The sequence below is a fragment of the Gavialis gangeticus genome, unplaced genomic scaffold, assembly GCF_001723915.1.
Source record: "Gavialis gangeticus isolate Ggan-Ray unplaced genomic scaffold, GavGan_comp1, whole genome shotgun sequence".
NCBI lineage: Eukaryota > Metazoa > Chordata > Crocodylia > Gavialidae > Gavialis > Gavialis gangeticus.
In genome coordinates this window covers 39,050,674-39,070,157 of record NW_017729033.1, presented here as the reverse complement: position 1 = coordinate 39,070,157, position 19,484 = coordinate 39,050,674, and the positions used below count along the sequence as shown (strand labels likewise).

General features: G+C 44.8%; 1 protein-coding gene across 1 annotated transcript in view; it reads left to right on the top strand.

The window, feature by feature from the left end:
- The window catches only part of FAM184B (family with sequence similarity 184 member B), an 89,099-nt gene that overhangs the window by 31,388 nt on the left and 38,227 nt on the right, over positions 1–19,484 (top strand). The window contains exon 2 of the mRNA XM_019526621.1: positions 9,392–10,162. Within this exon, the coding sequence (XP_019382166.1) occupies positions 9,392–10,162 (771 nt within the window). The remainder of the gene's footprint in view (positions 1–9,391; positions 10,163–19,484) is intronic.

Here is a 19,484-nt window from a genome sequence, read left to right as displayed (position 1 = left end):
AGGCAGCCACCAGGTCCCCCTGAGCCTGTGCTTTTCCAGGCTGAAGAGTCCCATGGCTCTCAGCTTCTCATCATAAGGTCTGTTTTCCTGCCCTCTGATCATGCACATGGCTCTCCTCTGCATCCTCTCAAGCTTCTCCACATCCTTTTTGAATTGCAGAGCCCAAAACTGGATGCAGTACTCCAGCTGCAGCCTCACCACGGCCAAGTACAGCTGGAGAATAACGTCCTAGGATCTGCTTGAGAGGCATCTATGGATGCAAGCCAGCGTTTTGCTCGCTTTGCTAGCCACAGCATCATACTGAAGGCTCATGTTCATCTTGTGGTCAACCATGACCCCCAAGTCCCTTTCACCTGTAGAGCTAACCAGTGTAGCACTACCGAGCCTATATGCATGGTGCAGGTTTTTCCTCCCAAGGTGGCGAACCTTGCATTTTTCAGTGTTGAACACCATCAGGTTCTCGTCCGCCTATTTCTTGAGTCTGTCCAGATCCGCCTGGATCACCCTTCTGTCCTCAGGTGTGGATACTATACCCCAGAGTTGGTGTCGTCGGCGAACTTGGCCAGTCCACTCATAGAAGTTATCCTGGACAGAATTTAGGAGTGTGATTCACATTACTACTCAAAGTTTATACCCGTGTATATAGGTGCTGGCTTTTATTTTTTCCAGGGACCGGTGGGGAGGGAGGGTAAAATGATGGACACATGGAAAGTTTTACGCATTTCAGGTAACAGCTCTCTTCCCAAGGGGGGCCAGGGCCTTCAGGCCCCCACGTACTTGGCACCTCTGCCAGCATAACTCCCTTGAACAACTAAAGTAATATTGGAATAACATGGTGGCTAATTAGGTCAAGGTTTCTGGCTCTCTAGTTTATGCCTTGATCATAAATCTTTTTCTTTTTTTCCTCCAGTATGAGGGTAACTGAAGTACCTACATAAATACTCACTAGAGACTTCATCAGTGAATTGTATGTTTGTTTAATTATTATTGGAAAGTAGGTTGAGGGAGACTGAGTCTGCCCTTTCACTAAGGGGACTTTTTATAACTCATTATTTCTAGAAAGTAGCTCCTTTAAGGCTGAAATACCATGTTCTACTGTAACTTGTTTGGGCAGTAGACAATGCAGAGTACATGGAGACAAACTAAGCTGCAGTCAGTGGAGATGAGAGATGCTATCTTTGTTGGTAGAAATAGCGAAGATACCATTACCTGACCTAAGTGAGAAGATAGGAGCGCAAAGCCAGAGGTTCCTGGCTTGAGGGTCTTGCTCCTCTGCTTAGGGTCAGACCGATTGCATATTTGAGGTTAGGAAGGAATTTTACCCCATGATCAGATTTGTACAGACTGTGGGGGGTGTTTGTGTTCCTCTGTAGTGGAGGGCATGGCCCTCTATGCTAGATTTCTTGTGTGTAGATTGATAATATTTTATCGGGACAATGTTTGGCATTCTTCCCCTGCTTTATCTGTGGCATGGTAGGGTGTTAGATTTCTGTTGTGTCAGAGTTGTGGGTAGTTATGTAGAGTTTAAAATGTGGTTTTATGGGATGTTTTGGATAGGGATAATACTAACTAGATGATATTTGGAGGTCCCTTCCAGCCCTACTTCTCTATAACACGCTATGACATTCTCTCTCTCTCTCTCTCTCTCTCTCTCTCTCTCTCTACTGGAAGCAGCAGCACTTTATTTCAACCCAGCTCTGCAGCATCTGTATAGATTGGATTCTTTAGTGGGGCTTTTTGGCACTTTTAGCTAAAGCTGATTTAATCAGCTGTTAGATAAAAGCACCAAAAGGGCCCTATCTTTACAGACATTGAGCGAGCCAAGTTGAAGTAGCTCACTGCCTTTTCTGGGCAAGCATGGGGAAAGGCATGGGAAAGCACTGAGTTTAAATTAAAGCACAGGGGTTTTTTACATCTACAAGCACACTATGATACTAAATTAGTTTGCACTGAAAGCTTGTCTCCTCCACATGCTCAGAAGAGTTTGCATACCTCTGCAAATATATTTGTCTGGTCTAAATGGGTATATTTTCCTGGCTGTTGCTCAGCATGTGTTAATGAATAGATTTATGAATGCTGATTTCCTCTATTGTCACAATTATTTATGATTTTTTGTTCTTTTTTGATTCTCATCTCTTTTCTGGCACCTAACTCTGATACCTTTTATTCAGTTAATGAAGCAGCATACTAGAACAGCATCTTTAGTGCTAGCAGGCAGGTTCCCACAGGAATAAAATGGCTGACACTTCTCCCTGGATACAGATCAGCCTTTTTACACTATGAGACACTTAGTTTCATCTCCAATGGTGAGGTAAAATTAATTTGTTTCTGTTTTTGTTTGGATTACTATTTTTCATTGCAAGATTTCAAAATAGCAAATTAATCTCATTTAAGTTTAGGGCAGTCAAATAATAATGTGAGTGTCTTAAGATTTATTTTTATAGAGTGCACTGCGCTGGTGTGTACCATTTGCCAGAATTCTTACTAGCTTGCCATACTACTCCGCTCAGTTGCTGAAAATAGGTTGGAAATTTCCTCATGCATCCACACCTTTGAAGAGCTAACACAGTGGCAATATCTTTGTCATTTGGCTTGATTGATACAGAACTATGTAGCTATCTCTTCAAGTTAAGATAGTTCAATCTCTTCACTGCCAATCTGACCAGCTATTAAGAATTTTTGAAAAGCCATTCAAAAACTGAAGTTATAATGGAAAAAAAAACTACAACACAAAAGTTAACACCAGGTAAGCTGACAAAACCTTTCCTTCTCAAACCTAGCTGGCTGCCTATAGTTCAGTGATAATGCTTCAGCATTGTCTTCAATGTAAAGAGCCATATAAGGAGCTAGGCTCAGCTGGGGACAGTGGCAGCAGTGTGCAGGTTCCCCCTCTCTGTCCAGTACACCCCCTGGCTGTTCCCTACCAGCCTGAGAGCAGGTGCAGGGCTGGGGAGCCCTTCTGGCACTGGTGCTGTCTTCAGCTAAGTCTGACTCCCAGACAGCTGCTCCTCACAGTCCCCACAGGGTAAGAGCATCCAGGACAGCAGCAGCAGATAGTTTTCTCTACCCCCTTCCTGTGCAGAATGGAGTACATAGAGAGGGTGAGGGGAGGATGGAAGGGAAGAGGAGGTGCCATCAAACACAGACAGGAAAGTAGGGGTGTTGAGAGCTAGAAGGTTGAGGGAGATTGTTACTTGATTAACAGACTTAAAAAAAGTCACCAGCTGCTGCTCCCATGGCATAGTTTGCCCACACCTGGAGGTGGGGGAAGCTGGGAGAGGGAGGTGCAGCCACCCCTGCAGCACCAGTTGTAGCTCCCGCATCCCTCTTTTTAAAATCTTAGAACCACCCATGCTCACAATACCCACAGAAGTTACACCGGGGTGCCAGAGATACGGTTCATAGGCTGGATACAACCTATGAAACCAGTTCACTTGGCCCCCAGTACTGGCCTTGTGCAGGGCCAGTCTGAGACCTCCCCTGGCTGGATCCCATGCATGCAGCATCTGCTCTGGCCAGTCCAGGACTGTGCTTTCTGCATCACTTTTTCTGGTCAGTCCAGGATGCCAGCCACATGCAACATCTACTCCATCTGGTCAAGGCGGCTACCACATGCAGCTAGTGCATTGCGGTCCTAAACCGGCCAGAGCAAGAGCTCAATCCGGCATGGGAGGTGGGGGCACCAGTCCTTCCCATGAGGCCAGACCTACACCGTTCATGTAGCCCATGACTCAAGGCCAGATGAGTTTTACATCTCTGAGTTATACCTTCAAGAGATCATGACTTTGGAACATTTTTCTTTGGCAAGGCAGAAGTGATTTTTTGTCCTGTTTTTTGTTTAGTTTAAGTGGGTTTGGTTTTTGGGTTGTATATTCACTGCTACCTCTCTTTCTCTTGGAATCAGAAAACTGATGACTTCTAACTCTAATTCTAATTTCTAACCAATAAAGAAGTTGTGTTTGAGCATTAACATTAAAGAAAATGTATTAACTGATGTTATATTTAGTAAGAGGTTAACTTGTTAAGATTAGTAGCCTTAGTTTTTTCAAAGGCTAGGCACTTTTGGTGTCCAACCTGAGATACATAATGGGTAACAAGCAGCTGTACTATGAAAATCAAGTCCCTTAAATCACCTCAAGGCAAGTGCACAAAAGATAGGTGCCTCAAATAACTGCTCATTCTTAAAAATGTAGGTCCGTGAACCTGACATTTAAATTAAACATATACTGCCATTGTAGTTCTGCCACCACTAAGTTAGTAGGGCAATAATTTCTGAATAGGTTAGACAAATTGATCATATATGCCAGTGTATCGCAGCCTTTTTAAGCAACCAATACAATTATTTTCTGTTCCATTCGTGCATTTATTTAAACCTGCTCTAACTTGCAAGGAAATTTTGTCTTCCAAGGCCCAATTTACAGTAGGGAGGGTGGGGTTTGGAATCAGCCCAGACTCCATTTTGAGATTGATTACAACTGAATAGGAGTCAAGCAAGGTGACAATAGAATTCAGCATGAAGACTCAACATAGAGTGGAAGTCTTGAATCACAGAAGCCTAGTGATGACCCAGTACTGCATATGCTTCAGTGACTGAATTAAACCAAGGGATCTGATTGCCAGCATCTGACCCACTTAACTGCAGCGTTACTGGATGTTCCCAAAGCACATGGACAGAATGAATCCATTTCCACATAATTCGTCCAGCTATTGAAGAATTAAAAACATCTCTACGACTGACTGATGATAGTACTTTTAGATGAGAGAGACTAAGTATTTTTCTTCATTGGAAAGCAAGTTAAAATAACAGATGAGAATTGACCAGGAGCATGCAATATAAGGATAAACCATGTAAATATCTAAAGAGGGATGATGATGAAAAGACTGTTAGCCTGTTTTTGCCTGGCTCCTGGAATATGATGCTGTCGCTATCTGTTGTCATATATTTATCCAGAAATGTACCCAGATACTGCAGTACGTTTATTTTTATTAAGGCATCTATATTTAATGTTAGCAAGGAGTGAGCTTTCTCTTTGTGTGTTTACTTTCTAATGGCTATTTCAAATCTGATAGGTCATAACCTGTGTGTGTGTGTGTGTGTGTGTGTGTGTGTGTGTGTTATAGTGTTGTGAATAGCACAGAAAGATTCAGTGATTCTAACAAAGTATGTGAAAATAATCTGAAGATGTTCATGTGTGCGAGCCCTAATGTCTGTGGATTTTAAAATGTGCCTAAGAAAGAACTTCAGATTAAAGGACTGGAATCATCCTGTAATCAAAGAGTTTGTTGTCACTGTGATTCTAGGTTTATACATTTGAGTGGACCCAGTTAAGGCCCATAATTTTTTCCATAACTTTTACATAGCTCCCAGATATTTATATAGTTGTATAAGCTTTGTAACTTTAATAAGACATATGAAAGCAGAGAACCTCAAGCTTGTCAGCTTGAGAATTGGTATTCTACTTGGGCTTTGATGCAAATTGCTTTTTATGCTGTGAGTTTGTATGAACATGCATGGGATATAACATTTCATGAAGGAATGCAGAAACAGCCACACCAGATGAGAGGATTGGTTCATCTATGCAAACTCAGTGTCAAATTCATCTGGCCCTGGAGGCTGTAGAAATGGCGCAGGGCCAGTCCACAGGCTGGATTGCGGCCACAGAGCCTCCCCCACCTTTCCGCACATGCTGGATTCAGCACATGCGGCACCTACTCCTGACTGACTGGCATAGGCACTGCATGCAGTGCATGTCTCGGACCAGCCAGCTCAGGTGCCACGTGTAGCGCAGTCCTGGAACAGCTAGAGCAGGTGCTGTCCCAGGCGCTGCATATGGGGCTGGGCTGGCACGTGCCACATGTGGTGTGTGGGTCAACTCTGAGACCCAGGAGCAGCACTGGGGACCAGAAGATGGAACTTTACAGGTAGGATCCAGTGTATCAGCTATCTTTGGTGCCCCTAACAGTGCCACTAATCTATATACATTTATTTTAGTCAGTGAACAGTCACAACTTCCACTGACATCAGATGGGTGCCTGAACTGAGCAGGGAACAGGAGAGAGCAATGAATTCTAATTCAGCAGGAGAGAGGAAAGAATTCTAATTAACAGAATGAAAGCAGAAAAATCCATTAAAGGAATTACAACCAGAGACACCACCTGACTAACATAGATATTGCCTACAAGCAGAGTGTGTATCATTAGCTTTTAGCAGGAAGGCTTAGGGTGATAAATAACCATATTTCTTTCTCTTGCATATGTTGATACTAGCACAGTTCAGTACTGATTTTATACAGTGGATTCTGCTTTATAGAATCGGTGGTTAATAGAATCAGCCACTTATTTCAATCAATATAGGAAAACCAAAACCATTTGTATATTATTACATGTAAAAATCACTTACATTAGAATCACAATTTTTGGTTTTTGGAATCATTTGCTTGGAGAAGGCCGGGGACTTTGCAGTTTTGTGAAAAGCCCTCTGCAGGCTGGCAGAGTTCCAGCCTGCAGGAGCCTGGGAGGGAGCAGGAGGAGGGTGGTCAGGCAGGGGTGCCATGTGTATGTATTGTATGTGCACATGGCCCCAGGCAGCCTGGAGAGCAGCTCCCACAGGTTAGTGCAGGAGAGGGCAAATTGGGCTCCTGCAGGGAGTGGGGGAGTTGGACAGGGCTGGGGCCCCAGCGGGGAGTGGGATAGGGCTGTGGGCAGCTCATCTGGGGGACAGGCTCCCTGCAAGCACGCCCCTTGCATACACAGTAGTTTTGAGGGGCGCAACTTCACACCACTGCCCTCATTGCCTGCTCCACCCCCACCCCACACAGATCTGGGGCACACGGATGCCCCTCCAGGAGTGCACACCATGGCGGGGAGCTGGCCCTACCCCCTTGCCCAAGCGTGCAGTGGGCAGTAGCAGGTGGGGAGCTGGGCTCAGCTCCACTGCAGCAGCTGCTGCCTCCTGCTGGGGAAAGGGGGCTGCAGACCCAGGTCCTTGGCCCCATAGCTCTGGCAACTGGGGCCCCCTCCAGCAGGACTGGGGGTTGGGGGGCTGTGGGTGGGGGGGGCAAGGGGCACCAGCAGTGGTTTGGCCCTAAAAAAATCTTCCAATTCAATCCATTCATGTGTCCTTTACCAGTAATCAAGATGAATCTGCTTATGTATACATTTTAGATACAACAGGATGATTCAGAGCATCACAAGATATTGTGAATGTGTTAAGCAATCTGCCTGGCACTTACAGGAGTGGATATTTTTATTAGAAGTCTTGATATGTGTCAGAGCATGACACAGAAAAAAGAAGGAAAAAATATTTATAGGAGCCAGTTACATTTTAAGGGTCTTATTCTGTTCCCACAAAGTCAATGAAGAAATTTAACTTCAGTAGGAACACGATTCGGGCCTAAATATCCTTTCAGAGAGAACACTGAATATTTTGTAGTCATTAAAAACAGACCTGCAGACTTCTTATGGAAATTTACAAGCTCAGAGCAAAAAAATTGCTGTTCTTCATCCCAAATTACTGTAGCATTTTAATGAGCATTTTAAAATATATTTTGCATTGATGTAGCAATTCTCACATGAGGATCTTAGAGTACTTTGTACATACTGAGTGGAGCATTACCATGCACCTGGAGGTCAGAACTGTTACTTCCCATTTTACAGATAAGGAAAACAATTTTTCAGAAATGCCTTTCATTTTAGAATTGTCCATATATCATATTATTCAAATATAAGACGAGGTTTGCCCTCCAGTCAGCACGGGAAGAAAGCCTTTTGTTGTAGATTTGCATATCAGCAAACCATCCTATTAAATACATTTGCTATCATTAAACCGCCGCTAAAAGCAGGATGTGCTTAGTCATGGAAACCAACTGTGAAGTTGATTGAATCTAGCATATGCTGAGTATGCCCATAAAAGACATGGCCCATATTGGGCAAACACACTAATGGGAACCTACCACAAGGCTACGTTACGTATAGCCCATCTGAATAAGTTTAAGTGCCCACAGTACTTAGTCTCCCTCAGCACCAACTCTTTTTTGGGCTTGTGAACCACTACATCAAATACATTTTGACTTCCTCTTCACTCCCAGAGCTGACCAGTGCTTTTCTTGCCATTTCCAGTTATTTCTGTTCTTCATAAGCGTTAAATGTCTTGTAAACATTACCAAGCTTCTGTGTAACTGAGAGGCTCTGTCACCCCCTCTCTCAGCCTGTTGCGTGTGATTAGTGTGGCTGGGCCGTCTGTGGGGTGGAGACGGACCAGGCAGCCCTGCGCCTCATCTGAAATACATTTTTGGAAGGTCCCAGAATTTGTAACAAGAACCCCTGGTTCCAGTTGCAAGTCAAGGGCTCATTAGCACATGGCTCCTTTATGGTGAGTATCTGGAGTACATGCACAAACCAAGCAGTGCTGGACTCTGGGGTCACCATGGCTTGAAGTGCTGTTGACTCTCTTGGGGCCCAGCCCAATGAACTATATGATGTCTTAAGTCTTTTGGCTCTGGATTCATATCATGCCTAGCTTTTACTATGTGTAAGTAGGTACAGAAGTGGTGTTCAGAAGTATATTTATGGAGTACCTGTGCTGAAATTTGCAGCAGTTAGGGTTGGGGCTAGAGCTAGACCCACAGCAGTCCCCAGTTTCTGCCCTCCTCTTTGTCTCTTCTCTCCCCACACTGTTACATGCACTCACTTCCATGGTGTGTTTGCGGAGGGAATAGAGCCTGAGCAGGGTCTGACAGTAAGAGGGGAGGGGGGTCAACAAGGCTTCAGGGGAAAGGAGTTGGGAGAGGCAGAGGGCAAGGGGGCCACCTGACTTCCCTCCAGCCACTATTTTCCTTGCTGTAGCAGTAGGAGGGGGATGAATTCAAGACAAAACTCCAATAATTAGATTCTACACCTGGAAAATTATAACCAATGTATACATTTTCCATATATAGAATCTGATTATTGGGGCATCATATATTCTGGGTTATCTTCTATTCAGATAAATATGGTATTTCTTAACTGTTGGATGTGCAGCTGGTCCTGATTTCTAAGGCACTGAACAGTCACAGCTTCTACCAACATCAGATGGGGTTGTCTGCACTGGGCACATCTGGAAATCTAGCCTCAAGTTTTTTTGAATTGGGTGGTAGCAGGCACCCCTGAAAATTTTGTGACTTGCCAAAGCTGACAGAGGAAGCTTCTGGCAGAATCAAAAATAGACTAAGTGTTTTCCAACTGACAGCATCATCTTTTCCCCCAAACCCATAGGGCTTTCTATCTGGGATCAGCATATTTTTTGCTAATAAAGAATTATTTTGGTAAGCACATTAGAAATGCATTTATCTACAAGTGTTAGTTCTTTTTACCATCATCTAATGTACCATAATCTTCTGTTTTTGGTCTATAGGTGATATATGCCCTGAACACTAAAAATGATGAGCATGAGGCCAGCATACAGGCTCTTAAAGAAGCACATGAAGAAGAGATTAAGCACATCCATGCTGAGACAATGGAAACAATCCTCCAGTATAAAAGCAAAATGGGAGAAGAACAGGTGCTACGAAAGCGTATTCAGACCCTGGAAGATATGCTGGGGCAACACCAGATGCTAAAGGAGGAAGCCTCAGCAAAATTTATCATGTGCAAGAAGCAGGTGGCAGAGCGGGAGCTGAGAACAGAGGGAAAACAGCCTGAGTTGATCAGTTTCCTTTCCAGGGAGCTGTTAGATATGAAGACAGACTTTGAAAACAAGCTTCAGCATTTAAACCAGGAGTCTGAGAGCCTAGTAAATGACTGCAAAACATTTGAGAGAGAGAACTTGGATACAAAGGAGAGTTTAGATGATAAACACCGTGTGGAGATGCAGGTTGTACTTAATGAAATGGAAAACCTCAAGAGTGAGAATCGAAAGATAATTGAAGAATATGCTGAGAAAACCAGCAAATTACGAGCTTTTTATGAGAAAGAAAAAGACACTTTGAAAAAGGCCATGCAGCAATCAGTGGCAGATATGCAGAAGCAGTGCCAGCAAAGAGAAATGGAGCAAAGGAAAATCAATGAAGCCCAAGAGGCTGTTTTGTTGCAGCAAGTAAAGAAGCTGGAGGCTGACCTAGAGGCGAAAAGTCAGAAAATAAATGAGCTGAAGAAACATTCCCAGAAGCTGAAGGAGAAGACACAGGTAGAATGTGAGACCCTAGTTTAGTTGCCTAAGAAGTAGTACATTGCTAAGTCTTTAAATTTTTGGTTTATAGGATTTTTTTAAATATCACCTGGAGTCAAATGCTTTGTAAGCACTAAAGTTGAACAGAATTCAGAAGACAAGGGCTGCATCCAGAAGAGCTCAGCCATGCACTGTGTGGTGCCACAGACGCATCTAGAGTGCCACATACTGCATGTTCAGTTGTTTTCCATGCTTGCATTGCAGAGGATTTTTGACTCCTGGATATCCAGGGGTCAAAAAACCAACAGAGAAAAAAGGTGGAGCAGTGCACACAGGTAAAGTGCATGCTGCTCAGAAGCAGAGCCAGGCCTGCTGAAGTGCTGCTGCTGCCAGCCAGGCTCTGTGCACCAGAATCGCCACTGCTGCCACCCCAGGAGGCTCCCAGGATCCTAGGTAAGGCTGCTGGGGCTAGCTCAGTGCTGGCCCTGGCCTCCCCTACCTCTCCTGGGGTAGCTTGTCATGCTCTGGAGCACACGTGGCATGGGCTTTCTTTGGGGACAACTAGCAGTGGGGCAAGGTGCACTGCTGCTAGTTGTCCCTGAGGAATCAAACGTCCACACTTTGTGTGGATTTGGCCAAGGGGGAGAAACCTAGTGACAGGAAGCTGTAAAGAGAGAGAGGGAGAGTTTCACAGACAATTAAGAATCTATTAGGGAAACTTCTGAACAGCAGATTTACCTCCATATAGAGAGGAACTTGTCTGTTCACTGACTGAGAGTGCAGAGTTGCCTCCTTCTCTCCTGCACCAAAAGAAGATGATAGTAAATAGGCAGTAGTGCTGTCAAGTATAAATAAGGACCACTCATAAAGGAGAATGGTGAATAGGGGCTATTGCTTTGGCAGCTTTCCACCTTGTGGCCATTAGCAGCCCATCCTTTGACCTGCCAACAAAATAAGTTGGAAAACAAGTGCTCTAGGTTGTGTGTTTCTACAACAATGGCTTTAAATTATATGGCATACTATAAATGATGGAACCTCAAAAATTCCTATATAGTAATAATAGGCCAGATCACCACCTCAGCGGATACAGGTGCTCAGAGGGAAGACACCTATATGCAGAGCTCCTTGCAGAAATTCCATCGTATTGTTGTGTGGTTGGGCACGGTTTGCCTCCTATCAAGGCCCAGAAACCTCACAGGTTGCTGGCGTCTGTGGGAGACCAAGGCAAGTCACCATATGCTCCATTCCTCCAGTGGAGTGCAGTTCTGGACCCTGTTGCTCTCACTTCTGCTCTGCCTGACAATACTATGATGACTGAGCTGTACATCTGTAGGTTTCTCCTTTAAAGGGGATCTCTGCTGAGGAAGGAGCTCTGTGGAAAAGACAAGACCGCATCAAACTTGTGAATTCATCTCTTTGTGAATTTGTCTTCTGCTCTTATGGAACCACATCCAGCTGACTTTCTCTCCTACCAATCAAGGCAGAGGTCTAACTATCAAGGTCTGCACCTTGGGTAGCAGCAGTGGCAAGCCCTGGACTGGCTGCATCAGAGGCAGCACCTTGCATTCCCCTAATTACTTGCCCAGGTCTGTTGCTCCAGTCACCCATCCCTTGTTTTGCTGCTGAATTAGGGGGCTTCCATACCCTCTGGGAAAGCATGAGCCAGGGACATGGTGGAGCTTTATGCCTTGCACTAAGGAGAGATTATCAGACCTTGCTGAAAATAGCAAGGAGCTTAGGCAGGTGATTAAGCAGTTAGCATATCTAGAAAGGGGTATGCATGGATCCTGGTGGCCAAGAGCAGCTCAGCTGCAATGTCCTGCTTTGGTTAAAGGTTTATGTCCATAAACCTTTAACAGGGAACCTATTGCAAAGAAATGTGGCACAGAGCTTGGCCTTATTTTAAAGAAGGCTAAAAGCCCCACCTTGTGGGTACAAAATAGCAGCCTGGTGAATGTCTTACAGAGAAAGAAGTATCAGGGCTATAACATTTAAATACAGATTAAAGACTTGTATAGTCCAGTGCTACTCAATTTATCCAGCCTTCTGGGCCAGATGATTGATGTGGGACTAGTCCACAGGCCAGATCCGACGCACAGAGTTGGTTTGTAGGCTGAATCTAGCATTGCTGCAAATGTAGGAGCAATTAATGCTGCTACCACCCCCTCACTGCCAAATTTCCAGACCCATGGGGAGCCCTACAAGCCAGATGACATGGCTTTGTGGGCCAGAGGTTGAGCACCACCGAGGTTAAATGTGTGTGTAAGTATCTTGGTGACCTGGAAACATCCTGAGTTAGCTAGTCTGGAAAAGGTACAATTTCATTTTAAGTAGAAGAACTGCACTTCCTACACACTGAGCCCCAGCCAGTAGGAATGATGATTAGATGGTGATTATAAATTTAAAAGGTAAAATGAAAAGGATAGACTTCTCATGCTGATGTTGCATGCGTATGCATTGTACCATGGGTCATGCCTATTACCATATAAATATCTTATAACTATGAATATTTTATGTATTGCTAGAAACTGATTAAAATGCAAGAAAAAGCTATGTTTCTGGAGTACTATGAATAATTAAAAACCTATAAATTAATAGGGACTTGAAGTACTGAGGCAGTTTCAGCTCTTCAGCAATTAATTTCTGATTTCAACATTAGTTAGATTATTTAGGGCTAAAGCTGAAATTACATCAGGAAAATTTGTTCTGGGGGACAGATCCTCAATGGTATGAATTTGTGTCAGACCTTTGAAGTTATAAAGTGATGCTGATTTTCACCAGTTGAGAATCTTGCCCTGGCTATTAAAGAGGCCTGAGAGTCCAAGGTAAATACAGGGGGAGACAACACAATTTCACAAAATGTAATTTCTCTACTTTTTAATGTTGAAAATATTTATTTTCAGATAAAAGCTGCCCCATCATCAGCTTTTTCTGAAGTCACATTTAGTATTTTGGCTTTTCAGAGATCTATCAAATATGACAGGCTGGAAAGCAGAAGCATTTCTATAATCTCTCATAATTAGTAAATACTGCCAAGGAAAGCTATTAAAATGCATGGAAAATAAAAAGACTAATGTTTAATCATGATGAATTTTCTATTCCCCCCCCCCCACCAGTATATGCCAAGTGCTTTAATATCTTTCAGTGAAACCCATCATAATAGTGCAAAATTATTATTTTTATTTTGGAGACAGAAAGTATGTGATGACAAACAGAAGCTAGTTTAAATACAGTTTTAGTCTCTTCAACCCAGTATTGAAAAGGTTTCAGAGTTTGACACAGGTAGAACTAACTAGCTTACCTATAACTAGTTAATTGTGGGTCTAAGAGGACTGTTTGTTATTTATGTAAGGGTATGAACAACAAATAAGGTGAATAAACAGGAAGCTGGGCTTTACCACAGGTAACCACATCTGCCCACTCTAACTCCATGGTAAGTAAGACCTAAACTGAGAAAGCTTTGCCCTCAGTGAAAATGGGATGAATTATTGTGGTTTGGCTTACTGTAAAGTAAGAGCAGACATAAAGGCTTTTTTTTTGTTTAAAATACCACAGTACTCTATGTGGTGTCTCTACTGGGCACTATGAGTACCTTACTGCCTCCTTTGGTTGGGGTGCCCCCCAACTCTCCTGCCACGACTTGGTGTTCCCTGATGAAGGAGGGGTTCAGTGGTGTTTCTCTTCCCGGGTGACCCAATGACAGGGGTACTCACAGCTATGCCATGGTGTTCCTTGGGGCTCCGCCTCCCCTACACCCCATCCACTTGCCAACCGCTTAGATGTTCCTCTTGCTGCTCCGCCAATCTCTGTAAGACCCCCCCCCCTTTGTCATGGGGGTCTGGCATCAGCTTCAGACAACCGCCAGGTCACCTAGATGTCAGCGCATCTGGAGCCGCAGCTCCTGATCCCCAAGGACTGCTCTCCTTGGTGTTTTGGCATCCTTCCTTCCCTTCCGAGGGAGAGGGGCACTCTTAAGCTCTGAGACTGTGGAGCTGGGGATTGTCTGTCCCCAGCCTGATGTCTGACACTGCCCTGCCCTGCCTTTGTAGCAGAGCAATGTCTGACAGGCTGCTATTGCCAGCCTCTGGAGCCGCCAGTGCTGCCTGTCTGTCATGCTCCCTGCTGGTTCCCTCTCTCTTTCTCCCCCTTGCCCCTTCTGGCTTCTGGCGGGGCTCTTAAACTTCCCTCAGCTGCCACAATTAGCCTGGCACTGCCCCACCTCAGGAGCAGCTATTTAAAGAACCAGCGTAATGCTGGCTTGTGTGGCTGTGGCCGCAGTTCTGGCTCCAGTCACGCTCCTGGCGGTAAGTCTACCAGGGCCCAGGGGGTCTGTTTATCTACCCCGGGTGTACCTGGGGCTGCCCCCACCTCCTGTGGTGCCTGTGGGGGCTTCTCACTGCCACACTCTACCAATCTACAGGTCCTCTGGCCCCAGTGGCTCACTTGACAGTCCAAAACATGTAATTGTGATTACATCGTGCATATTCCCATCACAATATATGCATTGCACTCCCACATGTCTGCACACTCACTAGTCCATCACCATCACCCTTGCAGTGACACAACCTCACTCCCAACTCCCCCCTTTCCCCTGTTTATTTCCCAGTCCTTTCAGTTGTCACTGTCACCATCATCTTCTCTCTCATTGGCTCTGCTGCCGTCTTCGTCATCGTCGTCATCTTCATTGTCACTCTTTTCAGGATTCTCACCCCTGAACAGTCTGTGGACTGTTCCAGTCCCTGACAGACTGTGCCAGTCCATCTTCTTCCATATGATCTCCGCAATCTCCTCCCTGATGTCTCCTATCACTTTCTAATGGTACCCTTGCATCTTGATTCATCACATTTTGACACAGGCCTCTAATGAGAGGTTTGCATGCCTGTACATGAGCAGGTTCCTGGTCTTCTACAGGTGTTGGTTGTAGCCATGTTGGTCTAAGGACACAGGCAGACAAGGTTCTTTGGGTAAATGTGATATCTTTTTTAGAACAACTAAATAGTTGGAAAAATTGTTTTTGGCGGACTTTTGGGCACAAACACCCTTCTTTAGGCATAGGGAGAGACTGCTGTTGCTGATGGTGTTCTGTTGTGGGGTGTAGTTATTGTGGAAATGGTGGAGATATATTGGAAGATTTTACATTTCTTGTCCCAGCAAATCTTTCTTTTACATTTCTTGTCTGGACCCATTAAGTGTGCTTTGGGCCATAGGAAACTTACTTCTGGTGCTAAGATTGGCAAGGTTCAGTGCTTGTTTAAAGGCTAGGATGGGTGGTTCTGGGAAGATCTCTTTAAGAATTGGTCTTCTAGTATGGGTTGTAATTGTTTGACAATATTCCATATAGGTTCTAAGGAAGGATGGTATGTCATAACTAATGGTGTGCAATTTGTGGGGAATCTTCTTTTTGTACTGCAGCAATTCTTCACATGGTATCCTAGTAGCTCTTTCAAAAGTGTGTTCTATCTCTCTGGAGGAGTGTCCTTGTTGAGTGACACCCTACCTCACAACATCCCACAACAGAACCATCACCATTCCTGGATCTTATACCTGCACCTCCAGAAATGTAATATATCTCATCCAGTGCACTAAACGTGCTGATGAAAAATATGTAGGAGAAATAAAACAACTGTGTACCAGAATGAATGCACACCAAAAATCTGTTGAAGACAAAAATACCCAATGACCTGTGGTGCACACTTCTCACAAGACAACCACTCTCTTTCCAATTTCTTAGTTTTAATCCTAAAAGGGAACATACAAAACACCTTTTGTAGATGAGCCTACAAACTTCACTTCATAAATCTACTGGGTACAAAAAATCATGGACTAAATATAGACATTGAATTTATGGCACATTATAACCTGTCGTCCATCCAATAACCCTAGGTAACATCTACATTTTATCAGCTACATTCTATCACCAGAGCAACATTTTCCTTTCCCCCTCCCCACCACCTACCTGTCTCACACCTATTGTCTCCCATGGCCTCTGATCCTTATTGCCATGCATTTGTATTTTCACAGACTTGCATTTCGCACATTGGCTTCTGTTTCATCCAGGAGAACACAAAACAACAGCAGATTCTCCCTTTTCCTGAAGACTTGGAAAGAACAATTTTTCCAACTATTTAGTTGGTCTGATAAAGATAACACATTTTCCCAAAGCACTTTTTCTGCCTATGGTCTTCCACAGGGAATTCCTGAAGATGAATTGGTTGAAGTGGACCATTGGGTCTCCTGCTGCTTGGACAGGTGCGAAACAGCGCTGCTTCTCTGGTTAGGATTTTGACCCGTCACCAACTTGAGGAGTGTGAACACTTTCCTCTGCATCCCTTTGGCATATGAGCAGTACCACAGGTGGTGGTCAGTTGTCTTTGCCTTCCACGGGCAGGTTTCTCTGGGGCAGTGTGGTTGGCTTCTTTGCCACTCTCTATGTCACTGCTCTGGGCTACTTGCCAGTCCATGTCTCTGTATTCCTTCTGCAGGTCGTTGTGCAAGATCCTGGCTGCTGTCACTGGGGAGACAGTCCATGGGCAACACCATATCCCTTTTCCTCACCACCTCCTGTATCTTGTGTTGGTTTGCTAGGGCCATCGTGTCTTCTTTCTGTAGTTCATACATGGTGGTCCTTAGGCTTATGCATGGTAGTATGTGCACTCTGCCACTCTGGATTTGGGGATCTGAACCTGACTCCCTTTCGATTGGCTGAGAGCAAAGACATTACAGCAGAGTAGCTGATGTGCAGTAAAGTCCTTGTCCATACTTTGTGTTTCCAAATCCTATGAAAGATGTTAGAGATGACCAATAGAGGTCTGTGGTATGCACTGCATTCAAAAGCTTGTCTAAATCTTGCAACCATGCAATTAGTCCAAAAAAAATCACTCACAAAAACCTTGCCTCTCACTGGATTATCATGGCTACAACATCATTCCAACTTTATGAAAAATGTCAGTTGGATAACTTTTTTTGAGAGACCAAATCCTAGAGTTCTTACTCATATACAATTCCCATTGAAGCCAATTAAAATTTTGCCTAAATAAACATTGACGTATTGGAAGTTTGAGGCTAGAACCATCCATAGTTCTTTGAATGAGGATTAAATTTTGTCTTGTGTATAGGGAGCCTTCACTTAAGTGAGTAGGAGCTGCTCATATGTATTCTGAAGTACCTGTATTACAGGTTATGCTATGAAACCAGGACTGTCCAACTTCCAAGAGACTAGGGGCCACACCAGTGTGGGGCTGTATGTTCAGCAGGCCACACCAGGGAGAACCATGGGAACCTGTGCTGCACATCCCATGGATGCTACTCAGGGCTGGATTAACCCTTTAGTGGGCCCTAGGCAAACAAACTTGTGTGCCCCTAATTAATACTTTATATATAATATTACTTTTTTACACTCAATAATTATAATATGTAAAATAAGCACAACTGAGCTCCTTCATTTCAGGCCCTAGGCATGTGCTTAGTTTGCCTATGCATTAATCCAGCCCTGGCGCTACTCCACCATTGCACCACATGTCTACAACACCCCCGTGGTACACCAATGTGCCCACACTTGTGCCCACTGCTACACTGGGCACTCTCCTACTGCACCACATGCCTTCAGCTTCCCCCACCCCTACTGCACCGCACACCTGTGACTCCCCCATTCTGTGCTATACCATGTGTCCCAGGCTCAGCCTCAGCTCCTCATGCTGCTGCAATGCTTCACCTCCTGGGGCAGGGGCAGAAGTGGCAGCTGGCAGAGGGAGGGGGAGCCTGAAGTCTTCAGCTTCTGTTGCCTCTGTAACAATAGAGAACAGGTTCGAGTAGGAGCTTTGCGGGGGGCGGGCTGCAATTTAACCTTTTGTGGCCCTCATGTAGCCAGGGATGCCAGTTGTACAGTCCTACTGTGAAACAATTGGCAATGGTCAAAGATTCTCCAGAGCCAGGCTAGGTATGGTTAAGGTGTATCAAATCTGTAGCCAGCAGTACACAAGGAAGTGATAGGAATAGCTTTACATCTGGTCATCCCAGCCCAAATGATGAGGTACCCATTTACAGCTTGGTTGACTGGGAGCCTGGCAGCAGTTGGAGGAGGACTTGAATAACACCTTTGGAACCATAGCAAGATATGCCACAAAAGTACTGTACATTAAAATTCTGTATTTTTTATTATTAAATTTCATAGATTTCATAGATTATAGAATTGGCAGGAACCCAGTGGATCATCGTGTCCAACCCCCTGCCCCGGGCGGGAAAGAGGACTGAGGTCAAACGACCCCAGCTAGATGATTATCAAGCCTCCTCTTCAAGACCTCCAAGTTAGGTGACAGCACCACCTCTCTTGGAAGCCCATTCCACACTCTGGCCATCCTTATTATAAAAAATTTCTTCCTAATGTCTAACCTAAATCTACTCTCCACTAGTTTGCACCCATTATTCCTAGTTACTCTCTGGGGTGCTCTGGTGAACAGTGCATCCCCAATTCCCTGCCATCCTCCCCTGATAAATTTATAGGCAGCTACAAGGTCACCCCTCAGCCGTCTTTTGTATAGGCTGAAGAGATCCAGATCTCTCAACCTCTCCTTGTAGGGTCTTTCACAGAGACCACTAATCATGCGAGTGGCCCTCCTCTGAACCCTCTCCAGATCCTCCGTGTCCCTCTTGAAGTGTGGCTCCCAAAATTGGACACAGTACTCCAACTGCAGCCTGACTAATGCTGCATAGAGGGGGAACATCACCTCGCTTGATCTGTTGGTCATGCATCTGCTAATACATGACAAGGTACAATTGGCTTTGTTGATGGCCTCGTTACATTGCCAGTTCATGTTCATCTTGGAGTCAACTATGACTCCAAGATCTCTCTCAGCCTCTGAGTTGCTGAGGAGGACATCCGCCAACCTGTAGGTGTGCTGGGGGTCCCTCCTCCCTAGATGAAGTACATTTGTCTTTGTTGAATTTATCCTATTATGTTCCCCCCATTGATCTAACCTGTCCAGGTCAGCCTGTATCTGCTCACTGCGCTCTGGTATATTAACTTTGCCCCATAATTTGGTATCATCTGCAAACCTGGAGAGGGTGCTCACCACACCCTCGTCCAAATCACTGCTGAAGATATTAAACAACACCAGCCCAAGGACCAAACCCTGTGGGACCCTACTTCCCACCTCCTTCTAGACTGGGAATGACCTGTCAACCACCACTCTCTGGGTGCAGTCCCTAAGCCAGTTAGCCACCCACCTGACTGTGTAGGTGTCCGCTCCACAGCCTGTTAGCTTCCCTATGAGAATAGGGTGTGAAACTGTGTCAAAGGCCTTCCTAAAATCTAGGTAGATGACATCGGCCTCAGCTCCTGTGT